Here is a 25,117-nt window from a genome sequence, read left to right on the forward strand (position 1 = left end):
ATTGTCACCTTACATCACTAAAATTGCAACACCAAGCAATCAAAAAGGCGTATGCCCCCCAGAATAGTACCAATCTAACAGTCACCTCATCCCGCAAAAAATGAGACCCTACCTAAGACAATCGCCCCAAAAAAATAAAAAAAACTATGGTTCTCAGACTATGGAGACACTAAAACATGATTTTTATTATTTTTTTTTGTTTCAAAAATGCTGTTATTGTGTAAAACTTTAATTAATAAATAAAAAAAGTATACATATTAGGTATTGCAGCGTCCATAACAACCTGCTGTATAAAAATATCACCATAAAAAAAGTGTCAAAAAAGCAATTTTCTCGCCCATGTTCATTGGGGGACACAGAAACTGTGGGTATAGCTATGTCCTCTAGGAGGCGTTGACACTAGTAAAAGCTGTTAGCTCCTCCCCTGGCAGCTATACCCTCTCCAGCCTGGAGAGAGAGCTTCAGTTTTTTTCTAGTGTCAATAGCAGGCAAGACTTTTCTGCTCTGCAGGGTAGCTCCTAAAGATTTTTTTATTTTAGTTTTTTATTTTCCTTCCTTTTCAGATGGGAAACAGTGGTCGCCTCGCCTCCCTATTCTCCCTGGGGAGCACGCCAGCGTTGGTCTGCCACGCTGCTTCCTCCCCCATAAGAAGACTAGGTGGACCAGGGCAGCCTCGCTCCCTTGCATCCCGCCAGCCAAGGGGTCACCTAGGTCCGCCATACCAGACTCCTACCACTCCGGTGCCAGCTGCTGAGGAGGTGACCCTGCTGGAGAAGGTGACCTTTATAGGCCCCCTTAGGGAGGGTGAAGAGGATGAAGATGAGGTGAGTACACGGGATTAGGTAAGTATGTTTTATCCATCTTCCCCCTCCATAGTTTCCTAGGGTTGGGCACCAGGAACCAGACACTAGGCTTTTTTCATAAAAACTACTGTAGAGGGGTTCTCTGCCGCAGGATATGGGGCGGACTTGCTGCTGTTAATGGGGCCTCACTAGGTTCTGCCAAGTATGAACAGCAGACAGGATCTGAGGGCCCTCATATATTAGGTTGCAGCAGATCTGTGCTACACTATGTTGTTGTAGCACCAGGACCCCCTCTCATTTCCCCTCTAGGCCGCCGGCTATGCGGCCACTTAGGGGGTTAATACCATCCTCGCAGGCGCTGCTTACTCGGCCAGCCATGGTCATACTCCGTAGTGTCCCCGCCGTTCCCCCAGCTACCACCATCCACCCTCTCGGGAGCCGGCACCAGCAAGCACTGCTCCGGAAGGGACGGCGTCCACAGGGTTAACACCTGTATGATGCCGGCCGCTGCAAGAAATTTCGGCCCGTGATCTTTCCAGTCCGGGGTGACATCCCCCGGCCGGTGGGCGCAAGCGGCCGCTTCCGCTCTCTGTTCTCTGCGCCTCGGCTGACCGACAGCTCCCAGTCGGCCGTGCGCGAGAACTTAGGCCCGGCCGCAGCTTCATCCGCTGCGGACCGGGACCATGCACCGGTCGACAGGCAAGGAAAGGGAGCAGAGGAGGTCCCTCACTCCCCCATATGCGATCTGCTCGTGTCAGGGCACTTATGGGGTTAATCACATCTCTGGACAGGGGGTGGGGGTGCGCTGTGGCGCAAATTCTTCCCGCCTCACTTACCCTCTCCCACAAGCCGCCTGGCTCCGCCCCCGGTCCCCAAAACAGCTCAACCCCTTCTGGCCAGCCACCTCTGTAGTCTGCACCGGATTATCTGAGATCTTATCTCCAGTGCAATGTGCCTTAAACGTTAACACAGTTAACCCTCTCGGTCCACTTGACGCTGGGCATCCTAGTTTAAAAAAATAAATAAAAAATGTGCGTTCATATGTCCCCCCTCATCACCGCAGGACCACCCTGTCTGTGTGGTACCAGGCTGGGCCCGTGTCCTATAGCGGACAAAGGAGGACATCTCATAGTTCCCAATCCGCCCTCCTGGGTCGTTGGTTGATATTCCTCCACATGCGCAGATCCAGGGAGGACAGCTGAAGTATTCCCAATCCACCCTCTGGGTCGTGTGGTTGATAAATCTCCAGCACACTCTAGTACCGGACCTCTGGATTCCCAATCTGGTCTCCGGGGCCGTTTGGTTGATAATTCGCCACCAGCGCGATCCGATGCAGAACCTCTGAAAATTCCCATTCCACCCTCTGGGGTCGTCTGGTTCATAAGATCCACCTGCGCCATCCAGCGCAGAACCTCTGGAAGTTCCCATTCCATCCTCCTGGGTGGTCTGGTTGATAATCCCCCACCTGCACGATCCAATGGAGAACCTCTGGAGGTTCCCACTCCATCCTCCGGGGTAGTTTGGTTGATAAGCTCCACCTACGCAATCCGGTGGATTCCCACTCCACCCTCTGGGTCGTTGGTTGATATATCGGTGTGGCCTACAACTGCCACAGGCAGTTTCTGAGAGGTAGAACTGCGCGCAAGCGGGTCAGAGCAGAACATTCTCCTCGTTCACCTGCGCACCCCCAAGGGTCCCGCTCAGACGCACCCTTCCATCCCTGGAGAGGTTCGGTCCGCGGGGGGTGGGATCAGTGATTTGAGCTCTAACTCGAATCCGTTGCAATCTTCCAAGATGGCGTCCACAGTAGCCAGCAGTTCTTGTCGTCTGCATTACCCCCTTCCTTAGGCGGAGTATTTGCACTACTACTGGATGCAGTACTCCCTTGGATATTACCTCCCTCCATTGGGGTCTAACCGCTCTAGAACTGTTTCAGTGCCGGCAGTAGGCGTTCCCCCTTTTAGTAGGTGGCGGAACTGAATTCCCACTGGGGACAGTACTTACTGTATGCATTAGCCTCTTCCATAGGTGGCGCTATGGCATTATCCCTGGTTCAGTGTTTACTGTATGTCTTGCCCCCTTACGTAGATGGGATATTGATACGGGACACTCCATATGCCTTGCCCTTTTTCGTAAGAGGCGTACTCTCTCTACTTGGATTCAGTTCCTGCTAGATGCATTACTGCATTGCCACCCTTCATGGTGGAGCACTTGCACTACCACTGAGTGCAGTGCTTGCCGCAAGCATTACCCCCTTTTTTTTGTGGGATAATTGCAACATTGCCCATTCCACAAGTGATCCACTACCGTGGGGAATGAGTACACATCTTGGATGTTGCACTTCAACTACGCTACGGCTATAGACGCTGGTGCCCTGTACTCTTCTTCTAATGGTATTTTGGTGCCGCCAGTGGATACTGTGGCTGTTTCCACGTTGTGTCCTATTCCTTTGGTGCCGGTTTGGGGCATGAATATGACAACCTCTTTCCTCACGGGGTTGCTCAGCGTCACTCATGTGTCCTAGCGTCCCCTATCTCCATGGTCCTCCACTGTTCCAATATGTGTCTTCAACAATATGTAGTGCGTACACCATGGCACGTAATATTGTGATTACGTTCCAGCAAGTCGAGTGTTACACTGGCTGTATATTCTCTATCCACCATTCCTGAAGTGGAAAGTGGTTGTGCTGGCACTCTGGTTTAGCTTTGCAGCGTGTTCTCCTCCGCTGGGGCAGATTTTACGCTGGTACTAGCATTCGCAGTAGCTGCAGTGGGGCATTCCCTCAGGTAGGGGTTCTACCCTGATGCTGGCTTGGCGGTTGTTCCTGTTCAACGCCCTTCCCAGGTGGAGTGTTTAAGGTTAGCTCTCCTTCCCTGAGACAGTATGGTACCGTGGCTTCTACCGGATTCCTCTAGTCTGCCCCTCAGTTTTGTGCTGGTGGGGCACACTGCGGCTCCTACTGTACGGGGGTCCTGGAGTAGCCATTACATACTCTGGCTCCTTCGTCAGGTGACGCATTCTTCTAACGCCAAATTCGGTGGTGTACGCTGCATGGCCTCCTCCTTGGGCGGAGTATGGCGCCGCCACTATCATCTGGTGGCTACTTCTGTGTAGTGCCAGTCTCAGATAGGGAATGGGCTTCGCTCTGCCCCTTTTTCCTTCTCTGGCTCAGGGTTTACGGTCACTCCGCAAACCTTGGTAGCTCCTAAGTTACTACTTCCCCTCATCTACGCTGATGCAGGGTATTGGTTCTGTTTTTGTTTTTTCTTCCAGTCTCGTTCCGGACCGACTGTTGGGCTTGTGACGTTTTCTGTATTCTCCTTCTACAGGTGAATCCTACCCGTTGGTCCTGGGTGTACTACCCATATCTACAGCTACCTCTCAAGACTTGACTAATGACTGCCATGTCAGTCCGAATGTGTAGTCATGCCTTTTTCACTGCACATTCAATGGCTAGACTACGAGACTCCCCACGCCAGGCAGAGCGGGGATGCTGTCACGACTCACCACTGTTGATGGAGTTTTCGTTCCTGGAACGGAACACCCCTTCTATTCTTCCTTCTCTCATCTTGGTCGGGTCGAAATTTCCGTCGAGCAGCGTTGCTACACCGTCAATACACGGACGCTGACGGAACTCCACCGCCGGTGATTCTCATATCGTCTCTACTTCTACCTATCCAATGTATTGATTCCTTGGCTTGCGGTTGGACACGCCTCATTGTATCAGCCAGTTTCTCAGGCTCTTCACAAGTCTCTTCGGCTCGGGGGACATCGGTGGACCACTTACCGTTTCCGTGGAGCGCTTCCCTTTAGCAGGGGTGGATCCTGCGGTCCTGGGTTTTTGGTTTAGCCCTTGGTTTCTTGATGGGTCAGGTTTGGCGCTTTCCATCTTTTTCCAGTGTCCTCTGACTCACCTGGGGCCCATAATAACCTTCCTTCAGGGAATGGCACCTATGGTTCCTCCGTACCGTCCTACTTTACCGCCTTGGGATCTGAACTTGGTCCTTTCAGCGCTCCGGAGTTCTCCCCTTGTACTCTTGCAGGAGATGTCACTCCGACTCCGGTCCTGGAATGTAGTTTTTTTTCTGCAATTGCTGAAGCATACTGCACCCGGGGCAGAGTTCCGCCCTTCGGTGTCACGGCTCACTCCACCAGAGCGGTGGGCGCTCTTGGGCTCGGAGGATTCAAGGTTCGGGCGCGTAGTTGTGCAAAGCAGCTACTGTCTTCGTTGGCCAGATCCACAAAATTTTGCCAGGTGCATACTTATGCATCAGCGGGCGCTGCCTTGGGCCGCATGGTCTTGCAGGCGGCAGTTCTTAGTTGCCTGCAGGGGCACTTGCTCCATAGGTCTGTGGTTTTCCCTCCCTGTGGACTGCTCTTGGACGTCCCACGGTTTCTGTGTCCCCCAATGAATATGGGCGAGAAAACAAGATTTTTGTAAAACTTACCAGTAAAATCTCTTTCTCGTTCTTCATTGGGGGACACAGCATCCACCCAGTATTGTTGTTCGGCCACAGTTGTGGCTGTTGCTGGTTAGAACCTAGTTGTGTTCTTGGCATTGTTGGTGTTACACATTATTTTGTTGGTTTACTTGCTTCTCCTACTGCTTCTACACAAACTGAAGCTCTCTCTCTCCAGGCTGGAGGGGGTATAGCTGCCAGGGGTGGAGCTAACAGCTTTTACTAGTGTCAACGCCTCCTAGAGGACATGGCTGTACCCACAGTTTCTGTGTCCACCAATGAAGAGCGAGAAAGAGATTTTACTGGTAAGTTTTGCAAAAATCTTTGACACCTTACATCACAAAAAGTGTAATACCAAGCGATTATAAAGTCATGTGCACCCTAAAATAGTACCAATCAAACCGTCATCTCATACCAAAAAAAAATGAGCCCCCTACATAAGACAGTCTCCCAAAAAATAAAAATAAACTATGGCTTTCAGAATATGGAGACTAAAAACTATTTTTTTAAATGCTTTATTATGTAAAACTGAAACAACCAAAAAAAGTAGTCATATTATTTATTTCGCGTCCATAACAACCTGCTCTATAAAAATACTACATGATCTAACCTGTCAGGTGAACATTTTAAATAACTAAAAATAAAAACGGGTGCCAAAACAGCTATTTTTTGTTACCTTGCCTCTCAAAAAGTGTAATCTAGAGCAACCAAAAATCATATGTACCCTAAAATAGTACCAACAAAACTGCCACCTTATCACGTAGTTTCCAAAATTGGGTCTTTTTGGAGTTTCTACTCTAGGGGTGCATCAGGGGGTCTTCAAATGTGACATGGCAGCTTAAAATTATCCCAGTGAAATCTGCCTTCTAAAAAACATATGGTGTTCCTTTCCTCCTGCCCCTGCCGTGTGCCCATACAGCAGTTTACAACCACAAAACTGTAAACTACAGAATCAAGGTAATTAATAAATATTGAGTTTTGTTTGGCTGTTAACCCTTGCTTTGTTAGCGGAAAAAATGGATTAAAATGGAAAATCTGCCAAAAAAGTGAAATTCTGAAATTTCATCTACATTTTCCTTTAATTCTTGTGGAACACCTAAAGAGTTAACAAAGTTTGTAAAATCATTTTTTAATACCTTGAGGGGTGTAGTTTCTAAAATGGGGTGATTTATGGGTGGTTTATAATATGTAAGTCCCAGATAGTGACTTCATAACTGAACTGGTCCTGAAAAAATTGGGTTTGGGAAATTTTCTTAAATTTTAAGATTTGCTTCTAAACTTCTAAGCCTTCTAACGTCCCCAAAAAATGTAATCAAATTTTCAAAATGATCCATAAATGAAGTAGACATGGGGAATATAACGTAATAACTATTTTTGGAGGTATTACTATCTATTAGAAATGTAGAGAAATTAAAATTTGGAAATGTGCACATTTTTCCAAACTTTTTGTAAATTTGGTATTTTTTTTATAAATAAAAATGAAATATTTTGACTCATTTTTGCCACTTTCATGAAGTACAATATGTGACGAATGGCCTGGTTAAGTAAAAGCGTTTTAAAGTTACTACCACATAAAGTGACACGTGTCAGATTTGCAAAATTTGTCTGCGTCCTGAAGGTGAAAAATGGGGTTAAACATTAAAAAAAACAAGTTTAAATCACCCCCTTTCCTTAGGATAAACTTAAAATTGCATAAATAAAAAAATATAAACCTCATGGGCATCACCATGTCCGAAAACTTCCATACTATTGAAATATATAAATATTTTTCTAATATGGCAAATGACATAATGGAGAAAAAAAATCAAAATGGCTGATACGCAATTTTTTTTCTTCCCTTCTCTTACCCAATTTTTTTATTTATAAAATGTGATCCAAAAGTCTCACACACTACAGTTTGTCCCGCAAAAAATGAGGCCCCGCACAGCTTAGTAGACATACAGTAACTATAAAAAAGTTATGGAGTCAGAATATGGTGATGTAAACATTTATGTCAAGTAAAAAAAAAATTGGCATTTAAACATATAAAACCTATACATGTGTGGTATTATCGTTATGCCCCAGAGAATGAAGGGCACAGGTCAGTTTTGCCACTTAGGGAACGCCGTAGGGACAGAACCTGTAAAACTGTTTAAAGAAATGTTTTTATTTTTTTCTCAATTCCACTTCATTTGGAATTTTTTTTTCCCCGCTACCGATTTCATTGTATGCTATGTTATATGGTGGCATTAGAAAGTGCAACTTGTCCCGCAAAAAAAAAGTCCTCATACGGATATTCAGACCTGGTCCAAAAAAAAAAAAAAACAGAATCACCATGTCCTAAACTAGAGATCATCAAAAAAACGAACAAAAAAAAATTGCCTTTTACACAGCTCTGTAGAGCTAAAAATATGGTAATTTTTTTGTTTTTTATATTATCAAAACACAAGAAAAATATAAATTTGGTATCACTGTACTCATACTGACCTGCAGAATGCAGTTAATGTTGTCTGGCTTTGGGACTGACAACCCCTATCCTTTCAACCTTTGCCCCGGAACATAAAAAAGCAGACTCGCCTGCCAACATTTAACAGACATTACTATTGTATTGATTAAGTAATAACTTTATCAGAAAACTAAAGTAAATGTTAAAAACTAGTCAAAATTCAACAGAGGAATAGGAGCAGGACATGACTGACTGATAATGTCTACAGACTTGAGGTGATGGGGTGGGCTGCCAGGCAGAGGAGGGTGAGTGCTGGGCATAGAGGGAAAGGCATGAGCAGTGCTTGGAAGGCGCAGGATGGATGTGAGCAGCGAGCAAAATACATGGCAGAAGCAGTCACTGCCCTAAAAGCTGTCTATTTATATACACAACTGTGAGGCAGTTATTTTCCCCCTTTTAAACGTGGGGCTGCATGTTTGCACCTAGCGAGATACGGATGTGTGACCTGAAGGTTAGGAGGTGATGCTTCCCGGACACTCTACACGCTGATCTCTACAGTACACAGTACCTCCCATGATCTACTTTGCACCCATTGGCAATCGACCTGTTGATTGTGATTCATGGATTACAGAGCTACGGGCTATAGAATCCCACCAATCTTACTTTTACAACATGTAACCATGTTTTTGAGACATTTTGTTTTATGCTCTATTTTTGTCTCCTCAGGCCGAAATGTTGTACAAGAAAAATCCAAAGTTACTAAATCAGTTGCAGTACTGTGAAGAGACCGGTATTCCACTAGTGGCAATCATTGGGGAGCAGGAACTCAAAGACGGCGTCGTAAAGCTCAGAGATGTTTCCACAAGGGAAGAGGTATGTAAAGCCCTATTCACAGGCATTTCTGTGCAGTCTGTGATGCATTTTAATTTTGGCCAAGATCATGGGTGGTTTGCAAACATGGTAACGTTATAAAAAAAATATAAAAAGACTGCAACTAAACTTTCTAAACAACACTTTTTAGTTTTTCAAAATAAACATTTTAGAAAAAAATCTTAAAAAGGGTGCATTCAGTGTTAGAAACATGCAGCTGCTGTCATTAGAAAACAGCACTACTCAATTGCTGTCATTAGAAAACAGCACTACTCAATACGAGTGTATTACTGTAGTACAGCGGCGGCATAAAGCGCACGGCGTCATAGCAACCAATGACGCAATGCGCTCCTGCTGTCAGCAGGAATCCAGGTCGGGATACCACGGACCGTTCACGGCCGTGTGCATTCGGCCTCAAGCGTAGTCTTTCCCTAATTAAGGGCGCTGAGCTGCAATACCACAACCAACCTGTGAACAGATGTAGTGCTGATTTTGAAAGAAAGCTTTATAATGCTAGGATATATTTTCACTTTATAGATACTGGGGGTCTTAGAGGTTAGACCCCAACCGATCATAAAGGAAAGCCATGTCCTTGTGGATTAGTATGCGCTGGATTATCAAATGTTGACCAACTGTGCTGTTTATTATATGCAGAGAGTCCTTTTGGTGCTTTTTTGCAAACTCTAAACAGGCTTTCATGTGTCTTTTACTGAGGAGAGGATTCTTTCTGGCCACTCCACCTGTCTGTCTGTAAAGCAAAGATTGGTGGAACGATGGTTGACCTACTGAAAGTTTCACCCATCTGCACAGGGTATCTTTGGAACTCAGCCAGAGTGCCCATTGGTCACTTCGCTTATGAAGGCCCTTCTTCCCCGATTACTTCGCCAGCTCTAGGAAGAGACGTGGTTGTTTCAAACTTCCTCCATTAAAGAATTACGGGGGCCACTGTGCTTTTGGGAAAATTTAAGTGCAGTAGAAATTTTTATACCCTTCTCCAGATCTGAACCTCGCACAATCCTGTTTATGAGCTCTACAGGCAGTTCGTTCTTTCCTCCTCATGACTTGGTTTTTGTACTGATATGCACTGTCAGCTGTGTGACCTTATTTAGACAGGGTCGTGTCTTTGCATAACATAACGGACTGGTACAGAGGGGTAGAGGACCCTGCCTGCAAGCACTTACATTATATAAGGGAAGGGGAAAGAACACAGTAGGTGAGGGTATAGGCTGCTCATGTGGCTGTGTAGTGGCAGCATGCTTATTGCAAGTGGTAAGCTTTCCTGAAAAGGTGGGGATGTTAGGGAGAAGTCTGATGTGTAAGGCTAGTGAGTTCCAGAGTAGGGGAGGCACGTGAGAAATCTTGAAGTCAATTGTGTGAAGAACAGAGGAGGAGGTCCTGTGAGGATCTGAGATTAAGTGTGGGGATGTATCGAATGCAGGTCAGTGATGTAAGGAGGGGACAGGTTGTGGACGGCCTTATAGTTAGTTGTTAGTATTTTAAGCTGAGTTCTCTGGGTAATGGGGAGTCAGTGAAGAGATTAGATTGGCAGATGGGCGAGGCAATGGAGAAACAAGTGGGAGAAGTGGATTAATCGGACAGTGGAGTTGAGAATAGATTGTAGGGAAGCCAGAGTGGTGGATGGGAGGCCACACAGGAGGATCTTGCAGTAGTTCAGGTGGGAGATGAGAATGCACTAGTATTTTAGTTGACTCGGGTGAGGAAAGAGCGAATACGAGAGATGTTCTTAACCACCTCAGCTCCCCTAGCTTAAACCCCCTTAATGACCAGACCACTTTTTACAATTCTGCACTACACTATTTTCACGGTTTATTGCTCGGTCATACAACTTACCACCCAAATTAATTTTACCTCCTTTTCTTCTCACTAATAGAACTTTCATTTGGTGGTATTTCATTGTTGCTGACATTTTTACTTTTTTTTTTGATATTAATCAAAATTGACCGAAATTTTTGCAAAAAAATGAAATTTTTCACTTTCTGTTAAATTTTTCAAATAAAACTATATTTCTATATAAATTTTTCTTTAAATTTATTGTTCTACATGTCTTTGATTAAAAAAAAATGCAATAAGTGTATATTTATTGGTTTGGGTAAAAGTTATAGCGTTTACAAACTATGGTACAAAAATGTGAATTTCCGCATTTTGAAGCAGCTCTGACTTTCTGAGCACCTGTCATGTTTCCTGAGGTTCTACAATGCCCAGACAGTAGAAACACCCCACAAATGACCCTATTTCGGAAAGTAGACACCCTAAGGTACTCGCTGATGGGCATAGTGAGTTCATGGAAGTTTTTTTTTTTGTCACAAGTTAGCGGAAAATGATTTATTATTTTTTCTTTTTTTTCTTACAAAGTCTCATATTCCACTAACTTGTGACAAAAAAATAAAATTTTACCCCTCACGGAATACCTTGGGGTGTCTTCTTTCTAAAATGGGGTCACTTGTGGGGTATTTATACTGCCCTTGCATTTTAGGGGCCCTAAAGTGTGAGAAGTAGTTTGGAATCCAAATGCGTAAAAATGCCCTGTGAAATCCTAAAAATACTCATTGGAATTTGGGCCCCTTTGCGCACCTAGGCTGCAAAAAAGTGTCACACATGTGGTATCACCGTACTCAGAAGAAGTAGGGCAATGTTTTTTGGGGTGTTTTTACATATACCCATGCTGGGTGAGATAAATATCTCTGTAAAAGACCCATTTCCCATTTTTTTTTATACAAAGTTGTCATTTTACAGAGATATTTCTCACACACAGTATGGGTATATGTAAAAATACACCCCAAAACACATTGCCCTACTTCTCCTGAGTACGGCGATACCACGTGTGACACTTTTCTGCAGCCTAGGTGCACAAAGGGGCCCAAATTCCAATGAGTATCTTTAGAATTTCACAGGGCATTTTTTACGCATTTGGATTCCAAACTTCTCACGCTTTAGGGCCCCTAAAATGCCAGGGCAGTATAAATACCCCACAAGTGACTCCATTTTGGAAAGAAGACACTCCAAGGTATTCCGTGAGGGGCATGGCGAGTTCCTAGAATATTTTTTCTTTGGCACAAGTTAGCGGAAAATGTTTTTTTTTTCTCTTACAAAGTCTCATATTCCACTAACTTGTGACAAAAAATAAAATTTTACATGAACTCGCCATGCCCCTCACGAAATACCTTGGGGTGTCTTCTTTCCAAAATGGGGTCACATGTGGGGTATTTGTACTGCCCTGGCATTTTAGGGGCCCTAAAGCGTGAGAAGAAGTCTGGAATATAAATGTCTAAAATATTTTTTGTCACAAGTTAGTGGAATATGAGACTTTGTAAGAAAAAAAAAAAAAAAAAATTTCCGCTAACTTGTGCCAAAAAAAAAAAATCTTCTATGAACTCGCCATGCCCCTCAAAACTGATCTTTTATAGCGCCGCAGCGATTTTACAGTGTTTTTGCAGTGATCAGAAAAAAATTAAATTCTGTCACTGCGGTGGGGCGGACTGAACGCAAGTGTGCGCACAAGATCAGGCCTGATCGGGCGAACACTGCGTTTTTTGCAGATTTGCGGACAAGAAAAGGCATTTTCTATATAGTTCTGGCAATGTGCGGATCTGTAAAATGCGGAAAGCACATTGCCGGTGTCCGTGTTTTGCGGATCCGCAAAACACATACGGACGTCTGAATGGAGCCTTACAGGGGGGTGATCAGGGAGTCTATATGAGGTGATCAGGGGTTAATAAGTGACCGGGGGGGGGGGGGGGGGGGGGGGTAGTGTAGTGTGGTGATTGGTGCTACTTACAGAGCTGCCTGTGTCCTCTGGTGGTCGATCCAAGCAAAAGGGACCACCAGAGGACCAGGTAGCAGGTATATTAGACGCTGTTAACAAAACCGCGTCTAATATACCTTTTTGGGGTTAAAAAAAAAATCGCATCTACAGCCTGCCAGCGAATGATCGCCGCTGGCAGGCTGTAGATCAACTTGTTTACCTTGCGATCCTGTGTGCGCGCGTTCACAGGAAGTCTCGCGAGATGACGCGCTAATGCGTCTACGAGGAACAAACTGACCGAAGGACGCATCCCTGCGTTAGGCGGTCGGGAGGTGGTTAAGTTGAAAGCGGCAGGTGGAGGTGAGGGTTTGGATGTGTGGTTTAACCACTTCACATCCGCGCCATTTCCCCCTTCCTGACAGGGCCATTTTTTGCAAATCTGACATGTCCCTTTATGTGGTAATAACTTTGGAACGCTTTCACTTATCCCAGGCCATTCTGAGATGGTTTTCTCATCACATATTGTACTTCATGACAGTGGTAAAATTAAGTCCAAAATTTTGATTTTTAATTATAAAAAAATACCAAATTTACCAATAGTAATACGTCCAAAAAGTTATTATTTTACATTCTCCATATGTCTACTTCATATTTGGATCATTTTGTGAATGTCATTTTATTTTTTGGGGACGTTAGAAGGCTTAGAAGTTCCGAAAAATTTCCAAAACCCACTTTTTAAGGACCAGTTCAAGTCTTAAGTCACTTTGTGAGGCTTACATAATAGAAACCACCCAAAAATGACCCCATTTTAGAAACTACACCCCTCAAGGTAGTCAAAACTGATTTTACAAAAATGTTGTTAACCCTTTAGGTGTTCCACTAGAATTAATGGAAAATGGAGATGAAATTTCAGAATTTCACTTTTTTGGCAGATTTTCCATTTTATTATTTTCCGCTAACCAAGCAAGGGTTAAGAGCCAAACAAAACTCAATATTTATGGCCCTGATTCTGTAGTTTACAGAAACTCCCCATATGTGGTCGTAAACTGCTGTATGGCCACACGGCAGGCCGCAGAAGGAAAGGAATCCCATATGGTTTTTGGAAGGCAGATTTTGCTGGACTAGTTTTTTGACACCATGTCCCATTTGAAGCCCCCCTGATGCACCCCTAGAGTAGAAACTCCAAAAAAGTGACCCATTTTGGAAAAAGGTAGAGAGGGAGGAGAACAGAGTAGTGACGTTTAGCTTTAGCAGCTAGCAGGTTGTTTGGTTAGGGCAGTTTCATTCGAGATTAACATTGTTATTCTAGAAGTTTGGATGCGAATGGGAGCAGTGAAATGGAACGATAGCCGGATAAAGAGGATGGGTCCAGGGAAGGCTTGGGTGTGATGGTTGCATGTTTTAAAGAGGAAGGGATGACGCCAGTGGTTAGCAATAGGTTTAAGAGTTGGGTTAGGGCAGGGATAACTAATAGTGGTGTGGTTTGGAATGAGGTGGGATGGTAGTGGGTCAAGGGCACGGGTGGCGAGGTGTGACTTGGAGACTAAGTTGGGAAGCTTTTCTCCTGTGACAGTGGTAAACTGGGTTATGTGGGAAGAGCATTTGGGATGATCTAGAGAAATGGGAGTCCACCAGACCTAAATTTCATAACAAAGGGTCTGAATACTTGCGTCCATGCAAGTTTTTAGTTTTTCTTTTTTGAGAACTTTTCAAAAATGTCTAAGATGTAGTTTTTACTTTCTTATTATGAGGCATTAAGAGAGAGATTGATGGGGGAAAGCGGAAATATTTTATTTTAGAACAGGGCTGCAACATAACAATGTGAAAAGGTTTAATCACTTGCCAAATGCATTGTAGGCACCTGTTCATACTACAGAGGGCTGGATTGACGCAGATCACTTCTGTTGTGTGAACACAAATCAAGCGACAATTCAAAAACATGGGTTTGCCCCCACTGATCGCGATCGACTCGTTTCTCCATGTTTGGCTGGTCAGGAGCATAAAATGTGGGTAGAAGGACAAACAAACAAGTAAGCTGCTGACCTCCGTGACAGAGGCTGCAGCTATCAGCACTGAGTGGCCGTACGCGGCCGCAAGGACACGCGATATATAAGGAGGAGACTCCTCCCCTCTTCTGGATCAAGCCCCTGGGGCGGCCAATAAGGAAGCAGGAGGCGCGGCAACGCTGCAACAACCATTCCGCCCCACTTACCCGCCCCTTCTGTGAGACGAGGCGAATGTCAAAACATTTGTATACTAATGTTAGAGTGACCAAACGGCGGTTTAAAATAAATAAGGTAGCATAGCAATGCAGGAACAGGGATCGTGTCTTATTTAGGTAAGTGGTCAAGTGTAGTAATTGTAGTAATTAACTACTGTAGTTGTTGTCACTGAGTCAGGATAACTCTGAGACATAAAGTCCTGGATTATCTTGGAATGTAGGGGTGATGCATCCTGTGACTTGCCATGATATTTCGAGGTGACGCACAGCGTACCCGACTCTGAGATGAAATTATAGAGCGGGGCAGGATATATCGTATCCTCATTTGGATATAAGCCAAAAGCACTCCCCATAGTAGTATGAGACAACCTACATGCATCGGGACTCCACGAAAGCAGACAAAGGAGTTATACTCATTGAGTCCATGCGGTTGGAGTGTGTGCAAGCGGTAAATCCACTGTCTTTTTGTAACAAGCGCTTGTCAAAGTCGCCTCCTCTTGGAGATCTTCTCACCACCTCTATGGCCTGAAATTTCATCACATCCGCATTGCCACCGTGTAAGGTGGATGTACAGTACAGACCAAAAGTTTGGACACACCTTCTCATTCAAAGAGTTTTCTTTATTTTCAGGACTATGAAGGCATCAAAACTATGAATTAACACATGTGGAATTATATACATAAGACAAGTGTGAAACAACTAAAAATATGTCATATTCTAGGTTCTTCAAAGTAGCCACCTTTTGCTTTGATTACTACTTTGCACACTCTTGGCATTCTCTTGATGAGCTTCAAGAGGTAGTCCCCTGAAATGGTCTTCCAACAGTCTTGAAGGAGTTCCCAGAGATGCTTAGCACTTGTTGGCCCTTTTGCCTTCACTCTGCACCTTTTGCCTTCACTCACCAGCTCACCCCAAACCATCTCGATTGGGTTCAGGTCCGGTGACTGTGGAGGCCAGGTCATCTGGCGCAGCACCCCATCACTCTCCTTCCTGGTCAAATAGCCCTTACTTTCAAAGTTTTCCAAATTTTTCGGGTGACTGACCTTCATTTCTTAAAGTAATGATGGTCACTCGTTTTTCTTTACTTAGCTGCTTTTTTCTTGCCATAATACAAATTCTAACAGTCTATTCAGTAGGACTATCAGCTGTGTATCCACCTGACTTCTCCTCAACGCCACTGATGGTCCCAACCCCATTTATAAGCAAGAAATCCCACTTATTAAACCTGACAGGGCACACCTGTGAAGTGAAAACCATTTCAGGGAACTACCTCTTGAAGCTCATCAAGAGAATGCCAAGAGTGTGCAAAGCAGTAATCAAAGCAAAAGGTGGCTACTTTGAAGAACCTAGAATATGACATATTTTCAGTTGTTTCACACTTGTTTGTTATGTATATAATTCCACATGTGTTAATTAATAGTTTTGATGCCTTCAGTGTGAATCTACAATTTTCATAGTCATGAAAATAAAGAAAACTCTTTGAATGAGAAGGTGTGTCCAAACTTTTGGTCTGTACTGTATGTCTCGCAATTGGGGTGTCAGCACCCTTGCGGATGTCATTAAGGTGTTCTGCGATTCTCCTGCGGAATTTGTAGCCATAAATTAATATGGTCAGCCCATTTCTGGTTATTATATAGTGCGTGTCCTTGCGGCCGCGTACGGCCATTCAGTGCTGATAGCTGCAGCCTCTGTCACGGAGGTCAGCAGCTTACTTGTTTGTTTGTCCTTCTACCCACATTTTATGCAACTGACGAGCCAAACATGGCGAAACGCGTCGAGCGATCAATGGGGGCAAACCCATGTTTTTGAATTGTCGCTTGATTTGCGTTCACACAACAGAAGTGGTCTGCGTCAATCCAGCCCTCTAGTATGTGAACAGGTGCACTCAAGCTTCTTGCTCACACCCAGGTAGTTAGTGTCCCTTGATTCGTGCTCACAGGGCCGACCATCAGACATCTGGTTCATATCTGTGAACAGGTGGTTCTTGATCCTGGTCGGATCCAATGTGTAGATGTTTATCAATGGATTAGTTTGTTAATTTAGTCCAGGGCCATCTAGACTGGGTGATTGAGCAGAGCACCTTGTCCGTGCCACGGTGCACACTTTTGGTTGTGTCCTAGTACTACAGCCGGCTGGCGTGGTTTTGCAACCATCAGTAGTGCACCTGAAGTGGATTTCTTGGTGACCTTATCCACACCTGAGCGGTACCACTGATCGTGGTTTTCCATTTGATACCTCGATCCGCCTCAGGATTCGTGGATAGATCTGTTCACTTAGAATTTTATATAGTTAGTAGGTTTCCTTTCCTCACATTTTTGCAGATTTAATAAAGTATTAGTTTTATCTAATCCCTATATCGTTCCTGACTACAGTCGTGGCCAAAAGTTTTGAGAATTACATAAATATTGGAAAAGTTGCTGCTTAAGTTTTTATAATAGCAATTTGCATATACTCCAGAATGTTATGAAGAGTGATCAGATGAATTGCATAGTCCTTCTTTGCCATGAAAATTAACTTCATCCCCAAAAAAACCTTTCTACTGCATTTCATTGCTGTCATTAAAGGACCTGCTGAGATTTCAGTAATCGTCTTGTTAACTCAGGTGAGAATGTTGACGGGCACAAGGCTAGAGATCATTATGTCAGGCTGATTGGGTTAAAATGGCAGACTTGACATGTTAAAAGGAGGGTGATGCTTGAAATCATTGTTCTTCCATTGTTAACCATGGTGACCTGCAAAGAAACGCGTGCAGCCATCATTGCGTTGCATAAAAATGGCTTCACAGGCAAGGATATTGTGGCTACTAAGATTGCACCTCAATCAACAATTTATAGGATCATCAAGAACTTCAAGGAAAGAGGTTCAATTCTTGTTAAGAAGGCTTCAAGGCGTCCAAGAAAGTCCAGCAAGCGCCAGGATCGTCTCCTATAGAGGATTCAGCTGCGGGATCTGAGTGCCACCAATGCAGAGCTTGCTCAGGAATGGCAGCAGGCAGGTGTGAGCGCATCTGCACGCACAGTGAGGCGAAGACTTTTGGAAGATGGCCTGGTGTCAAGAAGGGCAGCAAAGAAGCCACTTCTCTCCAAAAAAAACATCAGGGACAGATTGATCTTCTGCAGAAAGTCTGGTGAATGGACTGCTGAGGACTGGGGCAAAGTCATATTCTCCGATGAAGCCTCTTTCCGATTAGGGCATCTGGAAAAAGGCTTGTCCGGAGAAGAAAAGGTGAGCGCTACCATCAGTCCTGTGTCATGCCAACAGTAAAGCATCCTGAGACTATTCATGTGTGGGGTTGCTTCTCATCCAAGGAGTGGGCTCACTCTCACAATTTTGCCCAAAAACACAGCCATGAATAAAGAATGGTACCAAAACACCCTCCAACAGCAACTTCTTCCAACAATCCAACAACAGTTTGGTGAAGAACAATGCATTTTCCAGCATGATGGAGCACCGTGCCATAAGGCATAAGTGATAACTAAGTGGCTCGGGGACCAAAACGTTGACATTTTGGATCCATGGCCTGGAAACTCCCCAGATCTTAATCCCATTGAGAACTTGTGGTCAATCCTCAAGAGGCGGGTGGACAAACAAAAACCCACAAATTCTGACAAACTCCAAGAAGTGATTATGAAAGAATGGGTTGCTATCAGTCAGGAATTGGCCCAGAAGTTGATTGAGAGCATGCCCAGTCGAATTGCAGAGTTCCTGAAAAAGAAGGGCCAACATGGCAAATACTGACTCTTTGCATAAATGTCATGTAATTGTCGATAAAAGTCTTTGAAACGTATGAAGTGCGTGTAATTATATTTCACTACATCACAGAAACAACTGAAACAAAGATCTAAAAGCAGTTTAGCAGCAGTGAAAACTAATATTTGTGTCATTCTCAAAACTTTTGGCCACGACTGTATAGTGATTAATATTTAATTCAAAGTCTGTGTCACTGATGAACTGAATGTTGCACTTAGCTATCTCCATCAGTCCCATAGAGTTGTGTGGGGTATCATCATGCGTCACATTCCACTCCATTCAAATGGGGGGGACACAGGACATTGTTTCTCATGACTGTACCTCCCCAGAAACTGCTAATACCACAAAGTACATCCTCTTTGAATTCTATGGTTTTATGTATCAGTACGAACAATAGCACACACCAGATTCCAGTTTTATTTTTTCAAAAAAATTAAGCTAACATGGGAAAGCCATGTGTGAAAAACCAAAGTACACCCTGTGAATCGGTAGCTTGTAGAACCACCTTTTGCAGCATCCTCTGTGTACTGAGAGCTTTTCACACGGGTGAATCTTAAGTCAGAAATTGACATATAAATTTCTAAACTACAGGTTTTACTGAAACTTTCCCCATAAAACTATCAGTCTGCTCAGCTCCTCCTGCTCTATAATATGCTGCCTGCAGATTACTCTGCATTTTGTGGTGACAGGTTCTCTTTAAGTAAACAATGGCAAGGAAATGTGAATGGACTTTCTCAATGTATTTTATGTTGTCATATCACAGTGAGACATATCACATACAAGTTAAGGCCTGTTTCACAGTTGCGTTGTTTTTCCGGTATTGAGATCCAGCTGAGGATCTCAATAGTGGGAAAAAAACGGTTGAGTTTTGTCCTTATGCACTCTGAATGGAAGGAGATCCGTTCAGGATGCCTTCCGTTCCGGCAGCAGAAAAAGGATCGGGCACTGAAAACAATGTGAGTCAATGGTGATGGATCAGTTTTTTAGGAGCCTAAAAAAACGTATCCGTCATCCATTGACTTTCAATGTATTTAGTGACAGATCTATTTCCCCCCCCCCCCCACCCCGTTTTGATTTCACACAACCGCATCCTAACGGAACGGACGCATCGTGATGTGCAAAATCAAAACTGATCCGTTTAATTCTGGTATTGAGATCCTCTGCTGGAATTACAGAATCATTGGTTGCTGGCAGCAGAGTGTTTTTAGACAGAAAACAATGATTTTGGTGACCACACAAACTATTATGCCCCATGAACAAGCATTTTGCTCGTTAATCATGTAATCGGCAACTTTAAATGGAGTCTGTCACCTAATTTTCACCAATATAACTAAGAGCACTGCCCCATAGAAGATTGCAGACATGTTCCAGACATACCTGTGTGCACTGTGTCTGTATTCCATGTCCAGGAAAAAGCACTTTTAGGCCTAGTTCACACAAACGTTTTTTTTGCGGGTGTACGGGCTGTTTTTTTCATTTCAATGGTTCCGCAAAAAAAACTGAATGTGTTCCGTATGTATTCCGTTTCCGTATTGCCGTTTTTCCGTTCCGTTGAAAGATAGAACATGTCCTATATTTGGCCGCAAATCACGTTCCGTGGCTCCATTAAAGTCAATGGTTCCGCAAAAAAAACGGAACACATAATTAAATGCATACGTATGTCTTCCGTATCTGTTCCGTTTTTGCTGAACCATCTATTGAAAATGTTATGCCCAGCCCAATTTTTTCTATGTAATTACTGTATACTGTATATGCCATACGGAAAAACAACGGAACTCAAAAACGGAACAACGGATCCGTCAAAAACGGACAGCAAAAAACTATAAAAGCCATACGTTCGTGTGAACTAGGCCTTATTCTGCTGAATAAACACTCCCAGGTGCCCAGCTGAATGTGAAAGGAAAAACAGCTTTCACTCCTGACTCGATTTCCAACAGCTATATCTTCTGATATAGTGGATATAATGCTATGATTCTGGTATCGTTTGAAAGGTTGGAATGACAGCTTTCAAACAAGGTCAGGATTATATTTCTAGTGGTTACCAATCCCAAGATATGAGCAACTAAAGCAGCCCTCCCCTCTTCAGTCTGGTTTGCTTTGGGTACTTAGGAGCTGTTTTCTAGCAGAATAAAAGTACTTTTCCTGGACATGGAATACAGACACAGTGCACACAGGTATGTTTGGGATGTGTCTGCAATCTTCTATGGGGCAGTGCTCTTAGTTATATTGGTGAAAAACAGGTGACAAACTCCCTTTAACCCCGTCAAGACCAAGGTAGTTTTTACCTTGAGGGCCCGGCCATTTTTAGTAAATCTGACATATCATTTTATGTGGTAATAACTTCAAAACGCTTTTACTTATCCAAGCCATTCTGAAATAGTTTTCTCGTCACATATTGTACTTCATGATAGTGGTAAAATTGAGTAAAAAAATTTCATTTCTCGTGAATGGCATTGGGGGACACAGCACCATGATATGACACTAGAAAGAAAAGTGTTTGCTATACCCACTGCACATGCTGGAGCTAACCAGTTTTTTTTCTAGTGTCATAGGAGGCAGACATGACCTGCTTTTTTTTTTTCTTGCATGTCCTGTCGCTTTTTTCTTATTTTTTCTTTTTCTTCACAGGTCCAGCAGGCTGGGGCTCCATAGTGGACTTCCACCATAGTTGCACCCCCTGCAGGCGCGTACTTTGTACCTAGCCGGTTGCCCAGTCCCCACAACTGCATCCGCAGTGGATGCCGGCATTCCCAGGTTCGCCTGTTGAGTCTGCCGAAGGCGCTACCCAGCTGCGCCTGAAGACGTCTGAGGGTAAGTACTCCCAATCCTCCCAGGGGTCCGGTATAGAACAAGTGGGTCCCTTTTCTCCCAGTATAGGGGGGGGGGGGGGGGGTTCCTTCTCATAGTCAGGGCACTCTTGTTCCCCTGTCCTTCGGATGGTCACTTTTCTTGGGGCAGACAGGTACTTAGGGGCTCATTGGAGGTCATATTCTTCCCCCTGTCGGCCCTCCTGGTCCTCCGCCACCGCCTTGGCCTCTAATCTAGGTCCCGGCTTCTGCCCGGCCTAGGCCGCTGTGCTCCCTGGCCTGCCGCTCGGCTCCCGCCTTCTTTCGGCCCCTCTTCTTCATCCTCGGCGGCGGCTTCCAGCGCGATTCCCAGGCGCGCTCACAAATCGAGGCCCCGGCTACTCTGCCGTGATGGTCCCTCCCCCTCCCTGTTTCCCGGGCTTCTTGTGGTCACACCTTCTTGGGGAGGACTGTGGGAGGAGCCTTCTTTCCATCCTCCCAATCCCATCCTGGCGCGGTCTTTCTGCCTGAGGGGCGGGTCTTTCTGCTGGAGGCTCCGAGGACAGAGCAGTGTCCTCCATCTTGCTGCACCTCACGAGGTTCCACCTGAAGCTGCACAGTCTTCTGAAGCTGCTGCTGCTTTCTTTGGGACACAGCACCTGGGGTCCGGTAGGACAGCTTCGGCTGGCTGTTTTTCTTTTACAGGCTCCATCCTAGCCCTCCATGTCCACTGCCAGACAGGACCCAGTGCCCAACCCCCCTCCCGGGCTTGTCACTTATTTTGCTTGCACTGGCTGCAACCAAAAGATGCCGTGCGGTCAATCTGATCACACCTGCGCACAGTGCCTTGCTTCTAGGCCCTCCCAAGCCGCCCTGACCGCATTGTTGTGTCTTTTCCACCTGATTGGGCGGCGTCCCTGTCCCAAGCCATAGGGAACCTTGCCAGTCTCTCCCAATCTATGGACCAGTCGCTGGATCGCTTGCCGGCCCAAATAGTGGCCGCCTCGGCCCCCAGTAGGGAAACTACCACAGTCGGGGCTCGCTCTCGCTCTGACACCAGGTCCCATAAGCGACCTCGTGTGCTCTCAGCTGGGTCCCGCTCATCCTCTGTTCGCTCCCTGGATAAGTCTGAGTCCGGCGAAGTCTCCTCTTCTGCCGTTTCTGCCGCTCCTGGGGACACCTCTGACTCAGATGCTGCATCTGAGCAGAGCACATCTATTTCTGCGGCCATGCAGGATCTCATAAAGGCAGTCAGGGACGCCCTCCGAGTGCAGGAGGGTCCCTCCTCTGTGGCCCAGGAATCCATGTCATTCCTCCGTTCCAGGCGCCCTGCCTTGGTTTTTCCTAACCATGCGGAACCTCGACGCACTTCTGGGTAAGAAGTGGCGTCACCCGGATAGACGACTTCAACTCTCCAAGGCGTCTAACACCCTTTTTCCCTTTGCAGAAGAGTCAGTCAACCTATGCTCTGAACCACCTCAGGTTGATCCCCAGGTGGTGCGCCTGGCCAAGGCGACCACCCTTCTTTTGGCAGATGCAGCTTTCTTGTCGGATCCCTCTGACAAGAGGATTGACTCTTTAGCCAAATCAGTTTTTGTTGCAGCAGGGTCTGCTGTCTGTCCAGCATTTGCCGCATCTTGGGTGGCTAAGGCCTGCATTGTTTGGACCATTGTTTGGGGGGGGGGGTAAAAGTTCTCTTCCCCCAAAATCGACCTCGTCGGCTTCACGGTCGTGACACTTTTGTTCTTTTCGGGACTCCTCCTCCCGCTCAGACAAAATGTCTCCAAGGCCCTCCTTAAAGGCCAAGCCCTCCTGGAATGCTAGACATAAGCCACAGCCCACAAAGACAACCTCTGCCTGACTGTGCCCCCGCTCCAGTGGGGGGGGGGGGGGGGCACTTGCTTGCTTTTCAAGAAGTCTGGCGGGCGCACGTGGACGACGCTTGGGTTTTGGAGGTAGTTTCCTCCGGTTACAAAATAGAATTTTCCAATCTCCCTTCCGGTCGTTTTTTTCCCGGTCTCCGCAAGGGCGGCAGATTTTTTTCAGGTGATTCATTCACGTCATTCTCTAGGGGTCATCGTCCCAGTTCCGAGCTCGGAGCGGTTCCAGGGGTTTTACGCAAACCTTTTCACGGTTCCCAAGAAAGACTGGTCGCTCTGCCGCATTCTGGATCTCGAGGCCCTCAACCTGTTTGTCCGCGTCCGCCATTTTCCCATGGAGTCCCTCCGGTCGGTGATTGCCTCTCTGGAAGAGGGCAAGTTCCTGTCGTCCATCAGAACATTCAGGACGCCTGTCTCCATGTCCCCTTCCCACCAGAGATTCCTTCGCTTTGCGGTGGGTTCTCTGCATTTTCAGGTCGTGGCCCTGCCCTTCGGGCTGTTTTCCCTCATCGCTCTTCTGCGTACCAGGGGAGTTGTGGTGATTCCCTACTTGGACGATCTTCTGGTGAAGGCCCCTTCCTGCGCAAACAACCTGTCCAGCCTCCACATTACTCTTTCGGTTCTGTCCCAGTTCAGGTGGCTGGTGAATCTTCCCTAGTCCTCGGCCAGAAAATGACCTTCCTGGGCCTGATCTTCGACACTCTCCTCGGGCGAGTCTTCCTTCCCCAGGACAAGGGGTTGGCTCGCCTCTGCGACCCGTCCCCTCTTCCCATCAGGACATGCATGCGAATTCTGGGCCTCATGGTGGCCTCCTTCGAGGCAATCTCCTATGCCAAATTGCACACCAGACTTCTCCAGAAGTCCCTACTCTCCAGGTGGGACACGTCTCCGTCATGTGTCGATCGCCTGATCCGCCTTCCCCCGGAGGTCCGCCGGCACTTCCGTTGGTGGCTTCTACCTCGCATGGTCTCCCTCGGCAGGTCTTTCCTTCTGCCAAGTTGGCAAGTGATCTCCACCGACGCCAGCCTGACTGTCTTCGGGTCCCTCACGGCCCAGGGGCAGTGGTCAGCGATAGTCTTTCCTGTCGATCAATGTCCTGAAACTCAGGGCCATTTTCCTTGCTCTCTGCCGCTGGACTCACCTGCTAGACGGTCTCCCGATCCGGATCCAGTCGGACAATTCCACGGCAGTGGCTTACTTGAATCACCAGGGGGGCACCAGAAGTGGGACTGTCCTCAGGAAAGCCTCGCAAATCCTGCAGTGGGTGGAAGCTCACGTTCCCGCTCTCTCCGCAGTCTACATCCCCAGGGTCGACAATTGGGCGGTGGTCTTTCTCAGTCGCCATTGTCTCGACCCGGGAGAGTGGTCCCTCCATCCGGAGGTGTTTCTGCACCTGTGTCAACGGTAGGGAACCCCAGACGTGGACCTGTTTGCTTCTCGTCTGAACCACAATATTCCGGCTTACATCGCCAGGTCCCGGGACTTTCAGGCTCTGGCGATGGATGCTCTGATTTTTCCTTGGTCTTAGTTCAGCCTCCTTTACCTCCTCCTTCCCTTTCCACTTCTTCCCCGGGTACACTAGGAGGCTCGGATCCCGGCGGCTCCGGATTGGCCCCGCAGAGCGTGGTACGCAGACCTCGTGTCCCGTGGCAGCTTCCCCTGCGTCCCGACCTCCTTTCCCAAGGTCCGCTATTCCACCCGAATTTACCGCAACTGCGTTTAACGGTGTGGCTGTTGAGGCCGCGATCCTGAGGTTCTGCGGTCTCTCAGAGTCTGTCATTCAGACTATGCTTCACGCCCGCAAACCCCAATCGGCTAGGGTTCATCACCGTACCTGGCGGGCGTATTTTTCCTGGTGTGAATCTGGCCAGTTTCACCCTCTGTTTTTCTGTGCCTAGGATCCTGTCTTTTCTCCAGGCCGGTTTTGATAAGGGTCTTCGACTGACCTCTCCTAAGGGTCAGATTTTGTCCGTTCTTTTCCAGAGGTCTCTGGCTTCCTGTCCTCAGGTGAAGACTTTTCTCCAGGGGGTTGCTCACCGTGCTCCCTCCTTTCGTCCCCCTGTGAAGCCATGGGACTTTAACCTTGTCCTTGACGCTCTTCAGTCTTCTCCTTTCGAGCCACTGAAGGATATCTCTCTTTCCTTCATTTAATTTAAGGT

At 46.2% G+C, this 25,117-nt stretch overlaps 1 protein-coding gene across 1 annotated transcript in view; it reads left to right on the top strand.

The window, feature by feature from the left end:
• Positions 1–25,117, top strand: part of LOC121008948 (histidine--tRNA ligase, cytoplasmic-like) — a 113,949-nt gene that overhangs the window by 81,323 nt on the left and 7,509 nt on the right. Inside the window, exon 12 of the mRNA XM_040441785.1 lies at positions 8,415–8,561. Within this exon, the coding sequence (XP_040297719.1) occupies positions 8,415–8,561 (147 nt within the window). The remainder of the gene's footprint in view (positions 1–8,414; positions 8,562–25,117) is intronic.

The sequence above is a fragment of the Bufo bufo genome, chromosome 1 (genome assembly GCF_905171765.1).
Source record: "Bufo bufo chromosome 1, aBufBuf1.1, whole genome shotgun sequence".
NCBI lineage: Eukaryota > Metazoa > Chordata > Amphibia > Anura > Bufonidae > Bufo > Bufo bufo.